The following is a 19,575-nucleotide window of genomic DNA, read 5'->3' as shown; positions in this document are numbered from 1 at the left end:
CAACGATCATGCAATGGTCGAAATCACTGAGATAAAAAAATGTTCCCCATTCTGATGGTTGATGTGAACATTAATTGAAACTCCTGACCCATATCTGCATGATTTTATGCATTGCACTGCTGCCACACAATTGGCTAATTAGATAATCACATGAATATGTAGGACCTGCAACCCTACATAGGACAAGCAGCTATAGAAGATGGATGGATGGATGGATGGATGAATATGTAGGTGTACAGGTGTCCCTAATAAAGTGCTCAGTGAGTGTTTATCTGGTGTGGACGCTTCCTTCATTAGAGCATGCAGGATGTGATAGAATTTGGGCAACAGCAAGATGTAGCCTACAGTAACTCTGAAAACTCTTTTGTCTTTGGTTCCATGAAAAACTCTGGAACAATTGAACAACTGTTCTGCATTAATTTTTGTTGGTTTTCAACCTCTGAACTGTTTCTAATCCCTATACAAAATAATAACCGTCAGAAAACATGTTTGTGCAATATTTGCAAGGACAATCTGTTAATAATAGGGCTGGGTATTGATACAGATTTCCCGATTTGATTCGATTCGACGGTCATCTTTCTGACCATTCAGTTAGTTGACATACGTTATGCTCTTGAAGGATCGATATCAGAACAGTGTTTAAACAAGAGAAAACTGACACTTTAATTTACAGAGAAGAAAAAACGCTCCTTTATCCAGGCAAAATCACACTCCCACTCCACTCCACTTTCATTCTGAACTCTCACATACACTGTTTGGGCCCCCTCCATAACCCAGTGCTGCAGCCCAGCTTAGCCCATGCGTAAGTCGGGCCCTGGGTCCCAGAATGCTGTTCCGGCCCAATTTAACCCCTGCATACATCATGACAATATATAAGTTGAATAAGACATTGTGAATACCAAACCTTCATCGTTAGCTCCAGTGAAACTCTCGTAAAACAATGACAGCTGCACTTTTTATAAATTGGATTTTATAAATTGCATTTGCCAATTTAATTTCTTTAAAGACAGAACTCAGTTTGGCACTTACAAACTATGCAAACCCTCACTGTGCCAACATCTTCGCTAACAAAGACACACCAGTCTCATTGTGAAATGGAAATTGTTCTCAGCTCCTCTGAATATAATCATTTATTAAAACCATCTAGTCTGCAAGGATGACAAAAATGTGTACTCTCACACACAAACACCCACATAAACATGTCTGCACATTCACCCTGCTCTATGGCCTATTTTGCCACGTCTCTCTTTATCTCACTCACAACATAAATGTAATTTCACAGGAAAGTGGTTCAGAGGCAGCGCTCTCACATGACAGATGGGGTTGGCCCTCTCTCTCTTCATCTCCCTCACTGGGAGCCCCTTCCCTGGAAATTAATGCTTGGCCTTTGTTTTAGTTTTTCATAGTACATTGCATTTTACGGTAGCCAAAAAGGTGTTAGACTCATCCTCACTCTCTTACCATAAAGCTACCCAATAAAGAGCCAATGAATCCAAAAACACTCCAACCTTTTTTGTATGGAATTCATAATGTTCGGATATATAATGTGGTCTTCTGGCTGTGCTCACAACGAATGACAATGAGGTAAATCAATTTATCATTATGACGACATATATTGGATAATTCATTAGGATACATTTTATAATTTACAATGGCTTTGCATTGATTGAGAGATGAGAGCAAGCCAGCCCTGACTCTTTTCATTGTAGGGAAGAGCTCTATTTTTCACCATTGTAACATCACACAGGATGTAGACCTGTGAGGCATTGGCTCACTGTGTGAATTCCATTACACTTTCGTGAAATCTCAGAGGCTCCTGCAATTGAGCTTTTGTAATTGGGCTGCATCCATCTCTTAACACACTCTATGAATGGTATATAGCTCCTGTTTTGGAGGTTCTCAGAGCTTAAAAATTGTATTGATTGACCTTAAAGAAAAAAAAAAGAAAGAAAACTCCTCAGTCTATTAACGTAAAATCTTCAAGAAAAAAAATCCCTCCTAACTTAGAGGCCAATAGTTTTGTTGGGGGCTAACTCGTTGTGTTGACTGTACTACATTACATATAAAAGTATTGAATGTTAACACAATAAGGTTGCATGCATTAACAATAGTTTATTTTTGTAAATTTCAATATATAGCCTACTAAAACATTTTTAGAATTTAAAGTTGTACACATTAACATTAGTTAATGCATTATGAAATAACACTAATAAATTAACCTTAACAAAAGTTAATAAATGCTGTAAAATGCCTTAATGCCTAATGCATTTACTAATGTTAACAAATAGAACCTTTTTTTTAAAGCATTACCGATTAAATTATGCAAATGATCCCACTTTATATTAGGTGTCTTTAACTACTATGTACTTACATTAAACTTCATACAATGCAAAGTATTTATTGTGTAACTACATACTGTTCTGCAAAATTCTCACAAAATGTACATTTGCTGCTACAAAGGTTGAGGGACTGGTAGGTTTAGGAGTAGGTTTAGGGGTAGGGTTTAGATTAGGGTTAGGGTTTAGGGTAAAGATTGGGGTAGGATTAGGTTAAGGGTTAGGGGTAAGGTTAACAGTGTAACTACATATTTAGTTAAATGCAGGTACTTTAAATGTAAGTACAATGTAACAACACATATGTACATAATAAGTACATTGTTTCAAATGCTTTAGTGCATAGATAAAGACACCTGATATTAAGTGGTTTCAGCAAATGCATTATACAGCTCTCTGAAATACTTGATTTTAATTGGTCAATCATTGCATTCTGCAGTCAAATATTTTAGAATAATGACTGATAAATGGTATAATATTTTTAACATTCTGCACCATTTCTAGGTCACTAATCAAATAAGCAAATTTGTGACATTGACCATGTTAACTCCTTTTGACAAAAGGTTACATTACCTTACTTCCTTTGAAGCAAAATTAATATTGATTGTTATGGAATTTATATTAAATTGAGAGAAAAAAAGGAGAACCATTTTAATAGTGGACTCAGACTTTTTGACTCACTGTATACAAACTATGTGTGATTGTCTTTTGGAATTTTCTGTGTCTGTGTGTGTCTCCTAGACTATACTCATTATATTAGGCCCTAGACCATCTTCTATCAAAGTCCAATTGTCTAAATGATTTCTCAGGCCCATCACTTTTGTACCTTATTTCATTTCCAGCACCTTTAGTTAGAGATGCCCCCTTACCTCACCCTGTGTCTATCACTTAATATTACAGAAAGCACAGTGCACTTCATTCTTTAGAATGTACCATGAAACAAGAGAGAAGAATAACAGAGGAGGATGGCAGATTCAGAAAAATGCTGCAGTCTTACCCTTTCCCAGTAGCTGTAGCATGTTGCTAAGAGACAGGGGTTATCGAGAAGATGAGATATCAGGAATATAGTGGAACTGTCAGCTGCCATGAGGATTGACATCAGAGAGGGATATAAATGCAGACGACTGGGCCAGCGGGTGATTTTGGATATTAATAGATAAGAAATTAGCTGTATCCGGTGATATTAACTACTGGCAACTACAGGATTTAGGGTCATAACAACCCAAAAACCTAGCTTAAACAATTCTGGTTAGCTTTTATTTATCCAACGTTTTACTGACCAACCACTGCGTGACGACATAACGATTCTGATTGCAGCTGGACTGTTTAAAACGTTTATGTAAAAACTACCAAGCGATACAGACAAAGAACAACAACTATTTTAAGTGTTAGTTGGGGTAAAAATTTGCTCTTGCTCAACTTGCGCAGTTTTTGGCTGTCATAACAATTCAAAGTAGTTGATGATATCAACTGAGTCCAATGCTTCATGTCATCTACACACTTAACATTGGCAGGTGAGGAACTGTCAAAAGACCGTCATCGCAACTCTGTAACATATCAGCACTTTGGAGCCACATGATTTGTTATTTGGTCATGTTTTCAAATGTAAAACTGGAGACTGGAAAAAATTAATAAAATAAATGCTTCTGTTATGAATCGGAAAAAACTTCTGTGTTTAGGAAAAAGGTGGACAGAGGGAACGGTCTGTTTCATAGATAGCTTAGGTTTTTGTAGTGCTGCATTACTTACTCTATCCATTCATTTCAAAATTTCTTAATTCACATAGGCCTTAATAACATGTTAATAATACATTAATAATAACACATCCTCACACAATTACCACACTTCCTTACATTCTGCATATTCAAATGCAGTCTCAACCAATATATGCGGGCAAACAATCTAAAGAAATTACCATGACTTCTGTCTGCTCTATGCAGTGAAAGCTCCATTCATCCCATGTTTTTGTTTGTTTACCTGTGCATGCAATTCTCAAGCAATTTTATTTGTCTTTTGCCAACATATTGGTACCATCTTCATAAACAACCATAAATGATTAAACCAACCACATATTCCGACTGTAATATTAATTATTTATGCTGAAGTGTATTTGTGTGTTTTTTGTCTATTGAGAAAACACTGGTCAGCCATGTGTGACCATCACTGGCTTGTTATTGTTCCTCAGTTCCAGATGAGTCATAAGTTTATGGTGTATTTCTATAATAACAGCACCCACACAAAATGTTTCTGTCATCCTGGACACACTTAACGGAGTCCACTCTGTCATATGTTTCACAGAACAAGAGAATGATAATAGCTGAGGACATTTTGTAAAATTTACTCCTGGATTTGTATGATTGATAAAAAAAACTATACTTTTAATGGTCTTCTACTATCTTGAACTTGAACTATCTCTGAGCACTCAACGCATCTCTTTTGTAGGATGTTGTTAACCACCTTTAACAGGCCTAAACTATTGTAATTTTTGTGTGTATAATAGCCAAAACTAATGAAGTTCCCTCTGTATGGACTGTATTTGACAAGGAGGATATTAATATACTTGCACTGTAGTCATGACAACATCATCTTGGTGCTGGTTAAGTGACATTCAATTTCGACCCCCTGCTAGTGTCCCCTCTTGCAAATAACTGTCTAGATTTTCAGAACATAGGGAATTTGTTAAGTATATATTTTTAGACAGTATATTAAACTCGAGTTGGGTTTGCCAATAAAAAACTCACCACCACTATGGTGCTAGGGTGATAAAGGTGGTTGCCAGGGCATTGCTATGTGGTTGCATAGGTGAATAAGTGTGATTGCATTGGTCTGCAGTTGCTAGGGCATTGATAGGTGGTTGCTAGGGTGTTCTGGGTAGTTGTCAGTTGGTTACTTACTAGCCCACCCCCACATTTTCATGATATTCTGGTCCCTAAATATGTTTGTGTTACCTCCTTCAGTGTCAGTCAATGGGATTTTTTTTTTTTTTTGGCTGTTTTATGTTCTGCCAGGTGAAAATTATAAGTATGATAACATTAGAAAAGTAATAGCACATGTCTCCTCAACAAGCCATTTGATTTCAGGTACTATGTATGTCCGTACCACAAATTGTACATAATGAACTTCGCTTCGAAGTTTAATACTTATAACTATGAAGGTTAGGCGATTCCAAGCAATACAATGTAGTAAGTGGACATTTACCCTCTAAAATTGTAAATCTGGCGGTAATGCGACTATCTCTCCACTAGATAGAGCTCTTGTAGGGAATGGTCTTCTTTCTTGGGTACATGGGTGTGTGAGTATCTGCCCATATGTTTTCTCAGTAAACGCCACACATACTTCCATATCAACAAGCCTCTGATGTCTGGAGACACCCAAACACACATCAGTACACACATTCACACACTCACACAATCAAAGACACAAAGTGCTTAATAAAGGTCAGACAGTCAGATTGAAGTTGCGCTCTCACTAACATGCTTGTTGATGGGCTGCTGATGGTTGAAGTGGATTAGACATGACACATTGTGAATAGCTTCTGTTTTATGGAGAGCAGCAATAACACATGGCAGCATTGCCAATCTTTCTGCTTCAGCTGGGTCCTTCACACCACACTGAACACTGTACCTACAGATAGAAGACCTGCTGTGTAGAGAGACAAGGTCTAATATAGACATATAAAAAGATCTGTAGTGGACAAGAATATAAAATATTAAAGAATGTAAGCATACAATAAAATAATGAAAGCATATAGTGACAAGGGGCTGCCAAGCTTCAAAAAGGACATACACAACACTACAAAGGCACCTTAAAAGAAGTCCAATTTGTGCACTATATCCTTCTTAGTGCTCTAAAAGTAATATTATAACAGTGTGTGAGAAACAGACTAAAATGTATACTGATATTTGGTGAAAATTGTTCCCTCCATCGCAGCTTTCCAATGTTGTTTGTGAATATTTGAATATGGTGCAAGAAGAAGCATCACGCCAGATTTGACGTCAGTGATGCTAAATGCTATTGGTTTACTTTAGTAATTATTCCTTGAAATTAAAGAAATAATTGCTGCCTTTATTTGTTTTAAAATTTTGAGCCATTGGAAAAGCAGGAAGTGGATATTGTATAGTATTGTAACTTTTTTTTGGAAAGAGTGGTTCATTGCACCATTCTACATGTTGGCCCTCAAACTGTCAAGCAAACAACTCACCTTGGCACCTTAAAATTTTAAGTCAGCTGTTTCTGAAGCAGGGTATTGATCTACTTACCCAAACCCTCTGCAGTGCCCAAATTCTCTTATACAGTCCCTTTTTCTTTCTCTCTTTTTATTCTTTCTAGTACCCTAGAGACAACATTTGACACCACAGTAACCACAGAAGTGAACGGTCGTGGCCTTCCCGCCCTCTCGAGTCGCTCTTCCACCATGGCTTGGCGTCTGGGCCAAACATCGAGCCCTCGTCTGCAGGCCGGTGATGCCCCTAGTTATGCCCCGCCCAGATCCAGTGCTGGCACCACTGGTCGCTATGGTGACCCCTCAAGGTTGGTGTACACCACCCCCCAGAGGAGAGCGACCGCCTCAGGGGTCAGAGGGTCAGAGCCAGGGGAGAAAGGCGGGATTTCAGAGGTGGCGCCAGAGGTGGACATGACAGGATATGGGAGTGATGGAGACATATTGGCCAAAAATGTACATGCAGATGACATCAGTGGGTAAGAGGCCAACATACCATGTAACCATACAATACAAATAAATCATGCCATAAGACAAACCATAAAGAAACAGGAAAAAAACAAACAAACATGAAATACGTATTGTTGTCTTTCTGTTTCAATGACTATCTTTCTAGCTCATCAATAGGCCAGCCCTGAACTGAAATATTGGTGGTGTTGCATTAGCAAGGCACCACTATTACTATTGCTTGGACCTTCATTTAGGGATTTTCCCAAAATCTAATCCTTCTTTTTATGCCAAAACTTTGGCGCATAACTCGTCCTGCAACTTCAATCAGATTTAGCCATTGAATTAGTCACGCCCCCTCTTTCCAAAACCACGCAATCCAAAGAATCCAGGTGACAATAAAAAAATAACTTACAGCACCTTTAATGAGGAGAGGTAAGCTATGAATTTTATGAGCAATCAGGCTTACAATATCACCTGAAAGTCATTAAAACGGGTGAAAAAAGTCCATCAATTTCTCCGGAACAGAAAATCAAAGAGACATAGGGTTGTAAACTTTCCTCTTGGTGCAGTAAGGCAAATTTAGTGACAACCCAGCAACCACCCACAACACCCTAGCAACCACTTAGAAACACCCAATCAACCACCCAGAATATCATCTCATGGCAAAATAATATCATAGAGACATGGAAGTGGACTTTTTTTACTTGATGCAGTAAGGCAACTTTAGTGACACCCTTGTAACCACCCACAACATCCTAGCAACGCCCTAGCAACCACCTAGAATACAATATATCTGCAAAATAATAACATAGAGACATGGAAGTGGCCTTTTTTTAACTTGGTGGAGTAAGGCAACTTTAATGGAACCCTAGCAATCACCAACAACACCCTAGCAACAATTTAGCAATGCTCTAGCAACTACTCCACCATACCTCGGCAAAAGAAAATCGTAGAGACATGGAGTTGGGCTTTTTTCACTTGGGGCAGTAAGGCAAGTTTAGTGACACCCCAGCAACCACCCACAAAACCCTAGCAACCAGCCATAACACCATATCTTGGCACCAGGATATCGTAGAGACCAGGAGTTGGGCTCTTTTGGCACGTGGTTGTGTACTGAGGCACATTGTGGCAGTCAGTTTTGCCACAGCAAGCACCACTCATATTTTCTTCAGAAGATGTACCTATCTAGTTATTATTAGTGGTGCTATTAGTTGTGGCAGTTACTTAAGGTTAGGGATTTGAACAAATCACTAACACTAAATATTAAATTATCTTCTTTTAATTATCAGCAAATGAGTGTCATAATTTTCAGCAGTTAATGATGATATTCTTACAGTTACATTCAAGCAGTCAAAAAGATAATTCTCCAAACATCATTCATCACTTTCTCTGTTGGCATATACAGTGTTCACAAACACAATAGTCTTTGCAAAATTATGATTGATGTATAACATTTAGATAAAAGCATTCCATCAATGCAGAGAGGTAGTAGCTGCCTACAGCATTCTCACAATACATCTTTATGTGGGTGAGAAACACACAAACACATATTACTCAGTATTGAGGAATAGCTCAGGGTCACGAATACATCGCTGTGTGATGCACTATTGCTTTTGTCCTTGCTGCCTTGATGCTGATGAATAGGCAGACAGAAAAGTAACAGTAGAAATGAAGTCTATAAAAGACAGACTCATAATGGAACCAAGTTATTGACACTTGAGGAATCTCGCCTGAAAGTGATGGAGATGGTGAAGCTAAAGAAAATAAAGTGCTCCCACTGTCAAACATGCAAGCAATATATCTGCCTAAAAAGTGATTAACTAAATTATGACACTAATTATTGCAACGCTAATGTATTTTGTGCTGTCTCATCCGTGACATGTTTATAACTCCCTGTTTATTTCATATGCATGTAAATACACTGCTAAATGTTTTTAAAGTAATGCTCACAAATACACAAATCAAAACATATTATTATTATTATTATTATTATTTAAATAATGAAAGGGATAGTTTACCGAAAAATGAAATGTCTGTAAATTCTGTCATAATTTTACTCACCGTCATGTCGCTCCAAACTTATTGCACTGTGATTGATAACGAGATATGCGACAACCAGTGCTGTTTGGCTACATTGATGTCAATCCTGCCACGATGCGTCTTTACGCAAAAAGTTTGAGGGTGATAAAATTATTAAAGAAATTTCATTTTTGCATTAACTATTCATTTTAAACATATAACTTAAATTTCTCACAGAAAAACTGTCACAGATAATATTGCACTGATAATTCTGTGCATTTGATTTTAAAGGTATCACACAGACGGAGGTCTTTATTCTCGGAACGTGGATCTTTACTCTCGAAATGTGGATCGTCCTCCTGAATTGATGCCCACTAGAGAAGTCATCCAAAAAGGGGTCAAAGAGATGCAAGGGGAGGACAGGTAAAATTTATTGTCATTAATCAGACAAATAGCTTTCATTTTAACATACATCTCCAATGGGTTGTCCACCAAGACGTTTACTTCTTGATTGATAGGGGACAAAGTGTTTGTAGACACTTCCTGTAATCTTTGAAATGTGCATATACCATGTCTTTTTGCAGTAGAGGTAGTGAATTTTGACACATTTCTAACTGAGATAGCCAGATAAAACTAATTTAAAAAAGTAACTCAGTAAGTTACTGACAAGATTTAAATAAATGTGGCACTTTCTGTAAATGTTGGCAAAAAATTGGAAAAGTGAATGAATTTCATTACTTTTTTCCCCCTTCTACTCTGTCATTTGATAATAGGGCCCATAAACTTAGAGCATAAAGCTTGTCTTTAAAGTGGGTCCTCACAATCTACCAGAAAAGTTTTGAGTGTGGGCGCTCCCATATATGCAGAGGCTGGCGGCGTTTGGGGATCACATCCATTTCAGACCTCATTATATCAGATATTACACTTATTCTGTGGTGTCTCCTGGAAGCATTTAATAAAATGAGGTACAATTGTTCCAATCCTGCAAATAAAACTCTCCCCAAAACAAGGAGGTCATTCATCTGCTCCGTCAAGACAAGGCGTTCTCCCTCAAGATAATGCGCATGATATAGTGGATGGAAACACGCAACGATTCATATTTTCTTTAGTCGACTTTTTAGCAATGTGATTGTTTCAATGAAAACCCAGCTAGTATTGGGTAAGTTAATCAAAAAAGTAACCCATCACAGATTACTAATTACTTCTTAAAATTTTAATCAGATTACTGATTACTTCATAGGAAAAGTAACCACATTACTAATTACTTTACTTTTACATTACAGAAGAGTTTTTTTTTTCCGCCTTAACAAATTCAGAATAATTCTATATTTCCTCCTCTTCCATTGACTTATGCAATCTATACACTTAGCACCACGTGTTTCTCCCTTGCAAAGATTTGTTTTTGGGCTTTTGCCCTTCGGCTGTGACAGAAACGCAAATAGACGTACATACAGCAGGAGTGAAATTAATGTTTGAAATGTTTTCAACGTAAATAATATTTAAGTATTATTTTCAACCCAAGTAATGTAATCGTAACTTTGTCACTAAAGATACATTTGAACTAAAAGTCAGTAACTGTAATCTGATTACATACATTTCAAATGTAATGTTTTTTGACTAAAAATTTAATTAGATTACAGTATCTAGTCTCTTTGTAATCTCATTAAACTCAAGACTGCTAGTTCTTCCTTGAAAGTGCCTATTGTGGTATACTGCTATAATAAACAACTTTGTTTCCTGTCAGATGGTTAAAAACCTGTGCAGCATGACTTATGGAGGAGGGAATCATAAGGGAGCTTGTGATTTTGAGAAAGCTCTAGACGTTTTTTGTGTGCAATATGCCTTTTATGGGTGATCTGTGTTGCTTTACTTTTAACTGAATTTGTATATAAGTTTCAAGCTTTGATTCAAGCTTCACTGTTCCCCTATTATTGTCAAAAATGTTCACACCTAAAAAATCCTGTAAAAATGGTGCAGTCTCAGAGCTTTGGGAGGCATTATATTTTGGTCTTGCCTCTGGTTATTGTCAGTTATTCTGTGGATAAGGATCAGCTGTGCTGAAGCTCCCCAGACTGAGCGACAGTCCCCAGAATAATGAACCCAACCTGTCCAGAGGGGATTTGATTGAGAAAAACTCAGAGACTCTATGACTTAAGATTGACCCCCCCCCCCCCCCACACACACACACACACACTCACTCTTTCTCGCTCTCTTTTGTCTATTTCAGTAGCAGCATGTGTATTTGTATTGCTCTTCTGAATATTCCTCAATGTTTACTAGTCAGTACCTGTGTGCTTTATGGTTAGTATTTAACTGGCCTCTGACTCCCTGACCAATTACCAGGCCTAATTGGGAAGATAAACATGATCCATGATCCTTAACATGAGCACTGGTTCTCTGTGCGCTGTTGTGTTAGAGAGTGGAGAGAGCAGGAGCTTCCAGAGGGACTCATTACGGTTGGTGCCTATAATGTGGGTCCAACTCTTTCTCTTACTCTTACGGCTAAACTCATCACTCTGATTTAAGCTTGTGCCATCTGCTATAGAAATCACAATACAATTGCAAATGAATAAAACTTTAGTGAGTTACATATAATTGTGAATTGTTTTTATTTTATCAGTTATTCGTAGTGCATGCCAAGGCTCATACTTAGGGTTAGAGATTTTTCCAAAACCTCTAACCCAAGTATTAAAGGTGCTCTCAGTAACTTTTGTCTTTGTGTCATCTTGGACTTACACTGACACCTAGCGGCTTGGATGCAGCATCAGTAGTTTTCAGTTTCAGATGCCATTGTAGAAATTTAGTATTCACAGTCAGTCATGATTACTTTAATCAATGAGTGAAAGTGTCAAATAACAGGACGGTTACTGAGATTAAGTGAGTAGTATTCTGCTGGTCATGTGATTCTAAAATGGCAGCCCCCATGTGTGGTCCCTCTCCATGTAGAATAAAACAGCTTTTATAAGGTTACTGATATGACTGGAGTCTTTATTTTAACGTGAGTGGTCATGAATTCCTACATATATTGCAAAATTACAATGCATGTCTTTAGTAGTTAAACTTTTTTAAAGAGGAAAAAATTACTGAGTGCACCTTTAAATTTTATTTTCGTATAGTTTGCCATTCATTGACAGTGGAAACAATGGAAATTATGATGAAACAAGATCCAGAAATGACACAAGATTCAAACTTGAACTTGCATCACCAGCATGAAACATGTACACTAACCACTAGGACAAAGCTCCAACTAATCTTAGCAACTTTAATATTATTGCTCCACAGCCGCATTGCTGGAAGCTCCCGTACGTTCATCCGTTTAAATAAAAGAGACAGTTTTTCGTCACAGCTGCCAGTCAGTAGTGTGTTTGTGTATTGGCAGTGTGTAATTGTGTAAATTGTGGCTGTCATCTGCTGTGAGCGGCCATCTGTGTGTAAAACCTCAAAGAGTGTGACTACTAAGATTTGGGCATTTAAACAAAGCTCACTCTCTCCCTTTCTCTCCTTCTGTGGTGTGTAGCTCAGTTTGAATCCCCCAGGCTAAGAAAATGAGATTATTTCAATCTGCTGTTGCCCTTTTAAAATCCTGACTGCTGAATAAGCAGAGATGCAGGCTAGCCAACAGAAACATGTCTCCTGTAACAGAAATGTGACATGGAACTAAAGCAACGTTATTGAGAGCAAAATGGACTGCTGCAAGTAAATCTTAATCTCACTTTGTTGTTTTTAGTAATCCTGCAATAATATGCATTAAAAAGACAGTGTTGGCTTGCGTGGAGCACTCACTTTACTGTGATGAAACCATTGTAGGCTTAATGTAATGAAATGTAGTGCTTGTTTGACAAAATGTTGTATATGTATAACTTTGGGGCTGTCTGGAAATCAGTTGCCATGAGACAATGATTAATCCAATGATGGCTAAAAGCTTTCAGCTATAAATACTCCCATCATGCAACATAGATGAGGTATGGCTGGCGGCAGCTAGGAGGGGCGAGGTTGAGAAAGCAGAACCCGTATGACAGCGGCGCAGACATGAATAAGTAAACTCATTCGCTTTCAGAGTCAGAGAAAAAAAAAAGAGAGTGAGAGGCTGGCTTCTCATGACAGCTTGCTCTGCACTTTGTACTTGAAAGAAAAGCTTTGGGGATTGGTTTGTGTTTATTTGTGAGAAGGGAGAACGGAATATGAGACTGTATGTTTATGTGTGTTTGAGGGAGTGATGTTAAAATGGTCTATGGTTTTGTTATTCTGTCATAAACAGAGGGTTGGATTGGTAGTGGTGCACATGAACAGTCATTGAGAAAGATTGCTATTAGATGAAAGGTTTTGTGAGTGATTCAGTATTTTCACAGATAAGGCTACAGGAGAAGAATCATTATTCGCTTTTCCTGACACATTCATTATAGTGCAGTCATGGAGTTCTTGGTTGTGGTTATAGATGGCCACTTTACCCACCTAATTTTGTGCAGGAAATCACTTACGAATTGGTATTCTTTTGCCTGCTTCATTAATGAATGAACATCCTTGTTCCCAGTGCAGCTCCTTAAACTCATTATCAGGCCAAGACGAAATCTGCAGACTTATTTTAAAAATGTTCTGCACTGATTTTGGAGGTCATTTGCGTAATTCTGCGGACAATCTGCAGAATTTTGTGGACAATCTGTGGACAACCTGCGTAATTCTATGGACAATTTGCAGAATTCTGTGGACAATCTGTGGAATACTGTGGACAATCTGCAGATTTATGTGGACAATCTGCAGAATTCTGTGGAATGATTTAAACATACAATGTGTTAAATGGAGCTAAGATTACTGCAATCATATTGCTTGCTGAAAGCCACAAGATACCCAAAATATGTAATAAAGAAACATGCAGGGGTTGGTGAACATAAAATTTCCAATTACAATTCTATGGAAACCTGCAGAGCTTTATATATATACAGGTGCATCTCAATAAATTAGAATGTCGTGGAAAAGTTCATTTATTTCAGTAATTCAACTCAAAATGTGAAACTCGTGTATTAAATAAATTCAATGCACACAGACTGAAGAAGTTTAAGTCTTTGGTTCTTTTAATTGTGATGATTTTGGCTCACATTTAACAAAAACCCACCAATTCACTATCTCAAAAAATTACAATACATCATAAGACCAATTAAAAAAAACATTTTTAGTGAATTGTTGGCCTTCTGGAAAGTATGTTCATTTACTGTATATGTACTCAATACTTGGTAGGGGCTCCTTTTGCTTTATTTACTGCCTCAATTCGGCGTGGCATGGAGGTGATCAGTTTGTGGCACTGCTGAGGTGGTATGGAAGCCCAGGTTTCTTTGACAGTGGCCTTCAGCTCATCTGCATTTTTTGGTCTCTTGTTTCTCATTTTCCTCTTGACAATACCCCATAGATTCTCTATGGGGTTCAGGTCTGGTGAGTTTGCTGGCCAGTCAAGCACACCAACACCATGGTCATTTAACCAACTTTTGGTGCTTTTGGCAGTGTGGGCAGGTGCCAAATCCTGCTGGAAAATGAAATCAGCATCTTTAAAAAGCTGGTCAGCAGATGGAAGCATGAAGTGCTCCAAAAGTTCTTGGTAAACGGGTGCAGTGACTTTGGTTTTCAAAAAACACAATGGACCAACACCAGCAGATGACATTGCACCCCAAATCATCACAGACTGTGGAAACTTAACACTGGACTTCAAGCAACTTGGGCTATGAGCTTCTCTACCCTTCCTCCAGACTATAGGACCTTGGTTTCCAAATGAAATACAAAACTTGCTCTCATCTGAAAAGAGGACTTTGGAACACTGGGCAACAGTCCAGTTCTTCTTCTCCTTAGCCCAGGTAAGACGCCTCTGACGTTGTCTGTGGTTCAGGAGTGGCTTAACAAGAGGAATACGACAACTGTAGCCCAATTCCTTGGCATGTCTGTGTGTGGTGGCTCTTGATGCCTTGACCCCAGCCTCAGTCCATTCCTTGTGAAGTTCACCCAAATTCTTGAATCGATTTTGCTTGACAATCCTCATAAGGCTGTGGTTCTCTCGGTTGGTTGTGCATCTTTTTCTTCCACACTTTTCCCTTCCACTCAACTTTCTGTTAACATGCTTGGATACAGCACTCTGTGAACAGCCAGCTTCTTTGGCAATGAATGTTTGTGGCTTACCCTCCTTGTGAAGGGTGTCAATGATTGTCTTCTGGACAACTGTCAGATTAGCAGTCTTCCCCATGATTGTGTAGCCTAGTGAACCAAACTGAGAGACCATTTTGAAGGCTCAGGAAACCTTTGCAGGTGTTTTGAGTTGATTAGCTGATTGGCATGTCACCATATTCTAATTTTTTGAGATAGTGAATTGGTGGGTTTTTGTTAAATGTGAGCCAAAATCATCACAATTAAAAGAACCAAAGACTTAAACTACTTCAGTCTGTGTGCACTGCATTTATTTAATACACGAGTTTCACAATTTGAGTTGAATTACTGAAATAAATGAACTTTTCCACAACATTCTAATTTATTGAGATGCACCTGTATATATTACATTACATATACAGGGTTGGGAGGGTTACTTTTGAAATGTATTCCACTACAGATTACAGAATACATGCTGTAAAATGTAATTTGTAACGTATTCCGTTAGATTACTCAAGGTCAGTAACGTATTCTAAATACTTTGGATTTTTTCTTCAGCACTGGTAGATTTTTTTTCATTTGTTTTGACTATAGAAACCTCTGCCAGTACAGTAAGACAAAATACACATGGCAGGCCATAGAGTTTGAATACATGATGAAAGAGGGCCTCTGCCATCTCTAGGGCTGAGGGTAACTTTGGGAGAGGAATGAGGTGGCATGCTTTTGAGAATCGGTCCACTGTCACCATAATGGTGGTGTTACCTTGTGAGGGAGGTAAATCCGTAAGGAAGTCAATTGCTATGTGTGACCAGGGTCGTCGAGGGACAGGCAGAGAGTGAAGAAGTCCTGCGGGGAGAAGCCTAGAAGACTTGGTTTGTGCACAGACAGAACAATCTTTTACATATTGTGTGACATCGTGGGTCAGGGTAGGCCACCAGAACTTGTTTCGGACTAACTGAATGGTGCGGTTCTCACCTGGGTGTCTGGAACTCTAGGAATGAACCCAGTGAATGACTTGGGGGCGAAGGTTAGTTGGCACATAGGTGCGATCCCTAGAACAACTGGGAGGAGATGGCTCGGTCTGGGAAGCTTGTTCATCATCCCTCATAATGTTCCACTGAACCGGGGCAGCAATGATCGAGTGGGGAAGTATGGTTTGCGTAGGCTCAACAGGCTCAGAGGGATGGATTTGCGATAGGGCATCGGCTTTAGAGTTTTTAGAGCCATGGCGGTAGGTAACTGAGAAGTTGAATCTAGAGAAGAAAAGAGCCCAGCGGGCCTGTCTTGGATTCATCCTTTTGGCAGACTTTAAATACTCAAGATTGCAGTGGTCAGTCAAACAGTGATGGGATGATGTATGCCCTCTAACCAGTGCCACCATTCCTCCAGAGCAGCTTTAATTGCCAAGAGTTCACGGTTTCCCACATTGTAATTTTGCTCTGCCGGAGTTAGTTTGTGTGAATAGAAGGCACATGGATACATTTTTGCGGGATTTCCATGGCGCTGAGAAAGAACTGCTCCGATGCCAATATTTGAGGCATCAACTTCAACAATGAAGGGGAGTGAATGATCAGGATGTCGGAGTATGGGGGCCGAAATGAAGTGATGTTTAAGTGTTAGAAATGCAGAAGTGGCTTGGGAAGTCCAGACAAGAGCTTTAGGTTTACCTTTGAGAAGAGAGGTGAGTGGGGCTGCGATGGAACTGAAGTTGTGAATAAACCTATAGAAGTTTGCAAAGCCCAGAAACCTTTGGAGTTCCTTAACTGTGTAAGGACAGGGCCAGTTCCTGACAGCTTCAACTTTGGCATTGTCCATATATGCTCCTTCCGGACTGATCACGTACCCCAGGAATGTAGTAGTGTTGACATGAAACTCACATTTCTCAGCTTTGACGAACAAGTGATTGTTCTTAAGGGAGAAGCAAGACTTCACGGACGTCTCTCCTATGGACTTCCAGGGAGGGAGAATAGATGAGGATATCATCAATGTAAACTATGACACAATGATTCAGCAAGTCTCTGAAGATTTAATTCATAAAAGCTTGAAACACCGAAGGCGAGTTAGAAAGGCCACAAGGCATGACACAATATTCATAGTGACCTGAGTGTGTGATGAAGACAGTCTTCCATTCGTCCCCCTCTTTGATATGAATGAGGTTATAGGCATGATGCAAGTCCAATTTGGTGAATACTTTAGCCTCTCGTAGTTGTTCTAGGGTGGCGGGAACCAAAGGAAGAGGATAGGGGAACTTAATGGTGATTGCGTTTAGTCCACGGTAATCAATGCAAGGACGGAGAACCCCATCTTCTCCACGAAGAAGAAACCTGCTGCCGCAGGAGAGGTGGAAGGACGAATACGCCCACAGTGAAGAGCTTCCTCTATACACTCCTCCATGGCCTTGGTCTCAGGGTTGGATAGCGGGTATATGTGGCTTTTAGGTGGCATGGTGCCAGGAAGGAGGTCAATCGCACAGTCAACCAAGTGATGAGGTGGTAATTGGGTGGCTTTGGTCTTGCTGAACACAGAGAGAAGATCGTGGTAGCATGCAGGAATGGATGAGGGTTCTGGTACAGGTACTGGGGTGACTTTAGTGATGCTGACTTCTACGGGTAGGATTGTTCAGAGACACAAGGAAAAACAGGATGTTCCCCACTTGGTAATCTCTCCATTAACCCTCTCCATTTGTGGATCATGTTTAGCTAACCAAGGGTAACCCAGAACGATAGGTTTGGAGGGGGTGTTGGTGACCAAAAATTGAAGCTGTTCTTGATGTAAGCTTCCTACTTGCAGAGAGACAGGTTGGGTTATGAGTTGAGTGGTGCCTGTGCAAAGTGGTCGTCAATCTAGTGCTGTAACAGACACTGAAGGTACACAAGGAATTGTCACTATAGTGAGAATCAATGACATTTCCAGCAGCCCCTGAGTCAATGAGAGCGCTGACTGAAATGGAGTTAGCACTGGAACTAACTTGACTTCAACACATAAACTTCTATTTACTAGAGGAAACACAGCATCTTCACTCACCAAATTTTTAGGGCGAAGCGGACAGGAGGAGAGGAAATGGCCTGGATCTCCACAGTACAGACACAGGTGAGCATTAATACGTCGCTGTCGCTCCTCCCTAGTCAGCCGTGAATGGCCCAAATGCATGGGTTCAGGTGAAGTCATGGCAGAAGGGGTGGTCTTAACAGAGGGTAGAGGTGCGGGACTGCGACTTCGCAGTAAATTATCAATCTTAATGGAGAGTGATATAAATTGATCCAGGGAGAGGTTATCATCTCGATTGGCCATTTCAGTCTGTAGTTGGTGAGATAATCCATTACGGTATATAGTCTTTAAAGGTGCATCTGGCCAACCACTCTGAGCGGCAAGTGTGCGGAAGGTTAGGGCATAATCAGCTGCTGTGGCGCCACCTTGTGTGAATCGAATGAGTCGATCCTCGACATACTCACATCCCACTGGAATTTGGAAAACACTCTTAAACTGTGACGTGAACAAATCAAATGAATCACGGATTTCCAGATTTTGATTCCACACCACCATTGCCCCCTCTAATGCTCTGCCAGTGAGCAGTGATGTAATGAAACCCACTTAAGAGGTTTCGGTGGGGAAATAGAAAGGGCATTGGGCAATATATATGGAACATTGCAGCAGAAAACCCTCACACTGACCAGGACTGGTGTTAATTTTTCTGGAAGAGCCAGGTGAGGAGAACGAGAGTACTGCAACTGTGGAGGGATGCTAGGTGATACAGGTTGTGGAGCCGCCGGTGCCGCAGTATCACTCAGCCCTGAGGGTCAACTGGGAGGAGCCACCTGTAGATAACTTAATACTTCTTCCATAGCAGTAGATAGTTGTTCCAGCCGATGGTGGGAGGCTGGAACAACTATCTATAGTAGACTGATCATTGAATACCTTATGTAAAGAATGGGGGTTGTAGTCCAGTGAGGGGTTAGTATTCAGGGGATGAGGATTGTGTGAACTGGCTAGGAGAAGAGACAGCAGATGATGTGACACACTCAACACCAGTTTCATGTACAACAGTAAAAAGAAGACTCAGGGGTGCAGGCCTTGTGGGAAGAATTGCCACTTTTGAAACAGAAAAACAGGAATTTTTGATGAGAACTCTTTGAAATAGTTTAAGAAGTTCTGAATATTTTTTTTTTTTTCAAATTGTAATTTTTTTTAAAAATTTAAAATTTAAAATTATTAATGTCCTGACTATACATGGTGAATATAAGTACCAATTTCTTTCTTAGAGAGAATATTTTTAAATCAAAACAGAGTACAAGATTTTTTTTTTTTTTTTTTTTTTTTTGGTAAAAACAAAACATAAGCAAAGCAATTTATTTCCACTAAGGTAAAAAAACAAAATAATAATAATACGTACTGTTGTTTTTTAATACCCTTTTTCCAGAAGTAATTTTGTCT

At 39.3% G+C, this 19,575-nt stretch overlaps 1 protein-coding gene across 1 annotated transcript in view; it reads left to right on the top strand.

The window, feature by feature from the left end:
- LOC127435393 (neuron navigator 3-like) overlaps nt 1-19,575 on the top strand; it is a 216,241-nt gene that overhangs the window by 139,810 nt on the left and 56,856 nt on the right. The window contains exons 11-12 of the mRNA XM_051688837.1: nt 6,663-7,031; nt 9,313-9,444. Coding sequence (XP_051544797.1) covers nt 6,663-7,031; nt 9,313-9,444 — 501 coding nt within the window. The remainder of the gene's footprint in view (nt 1-6,662; nt 7,032-9,312; nt 9,445-19,575) is intronic.

This window comes from Myxocyprinus asiaticus, chromosome 45 (assembly GCF_019703515.2).
Source record: "Myxocyprinus asiaticus isolate MX2 ecotype Aquarium Trade chromosome 45, UBuf_Myxa_2, whole genome shotgun sequence".
Lineage (NCBI taxonomy): Eukaryota > Metazoa > Chordata > Actinopteri > Cypriniformes > Catostomidae > Myxocyprinus > Myxocyprinus asiaticus.
Note: the sequence above shows the minus strand (reverse complement) of the source record. Positions and strands in the feature narration are given on the sequence as shown.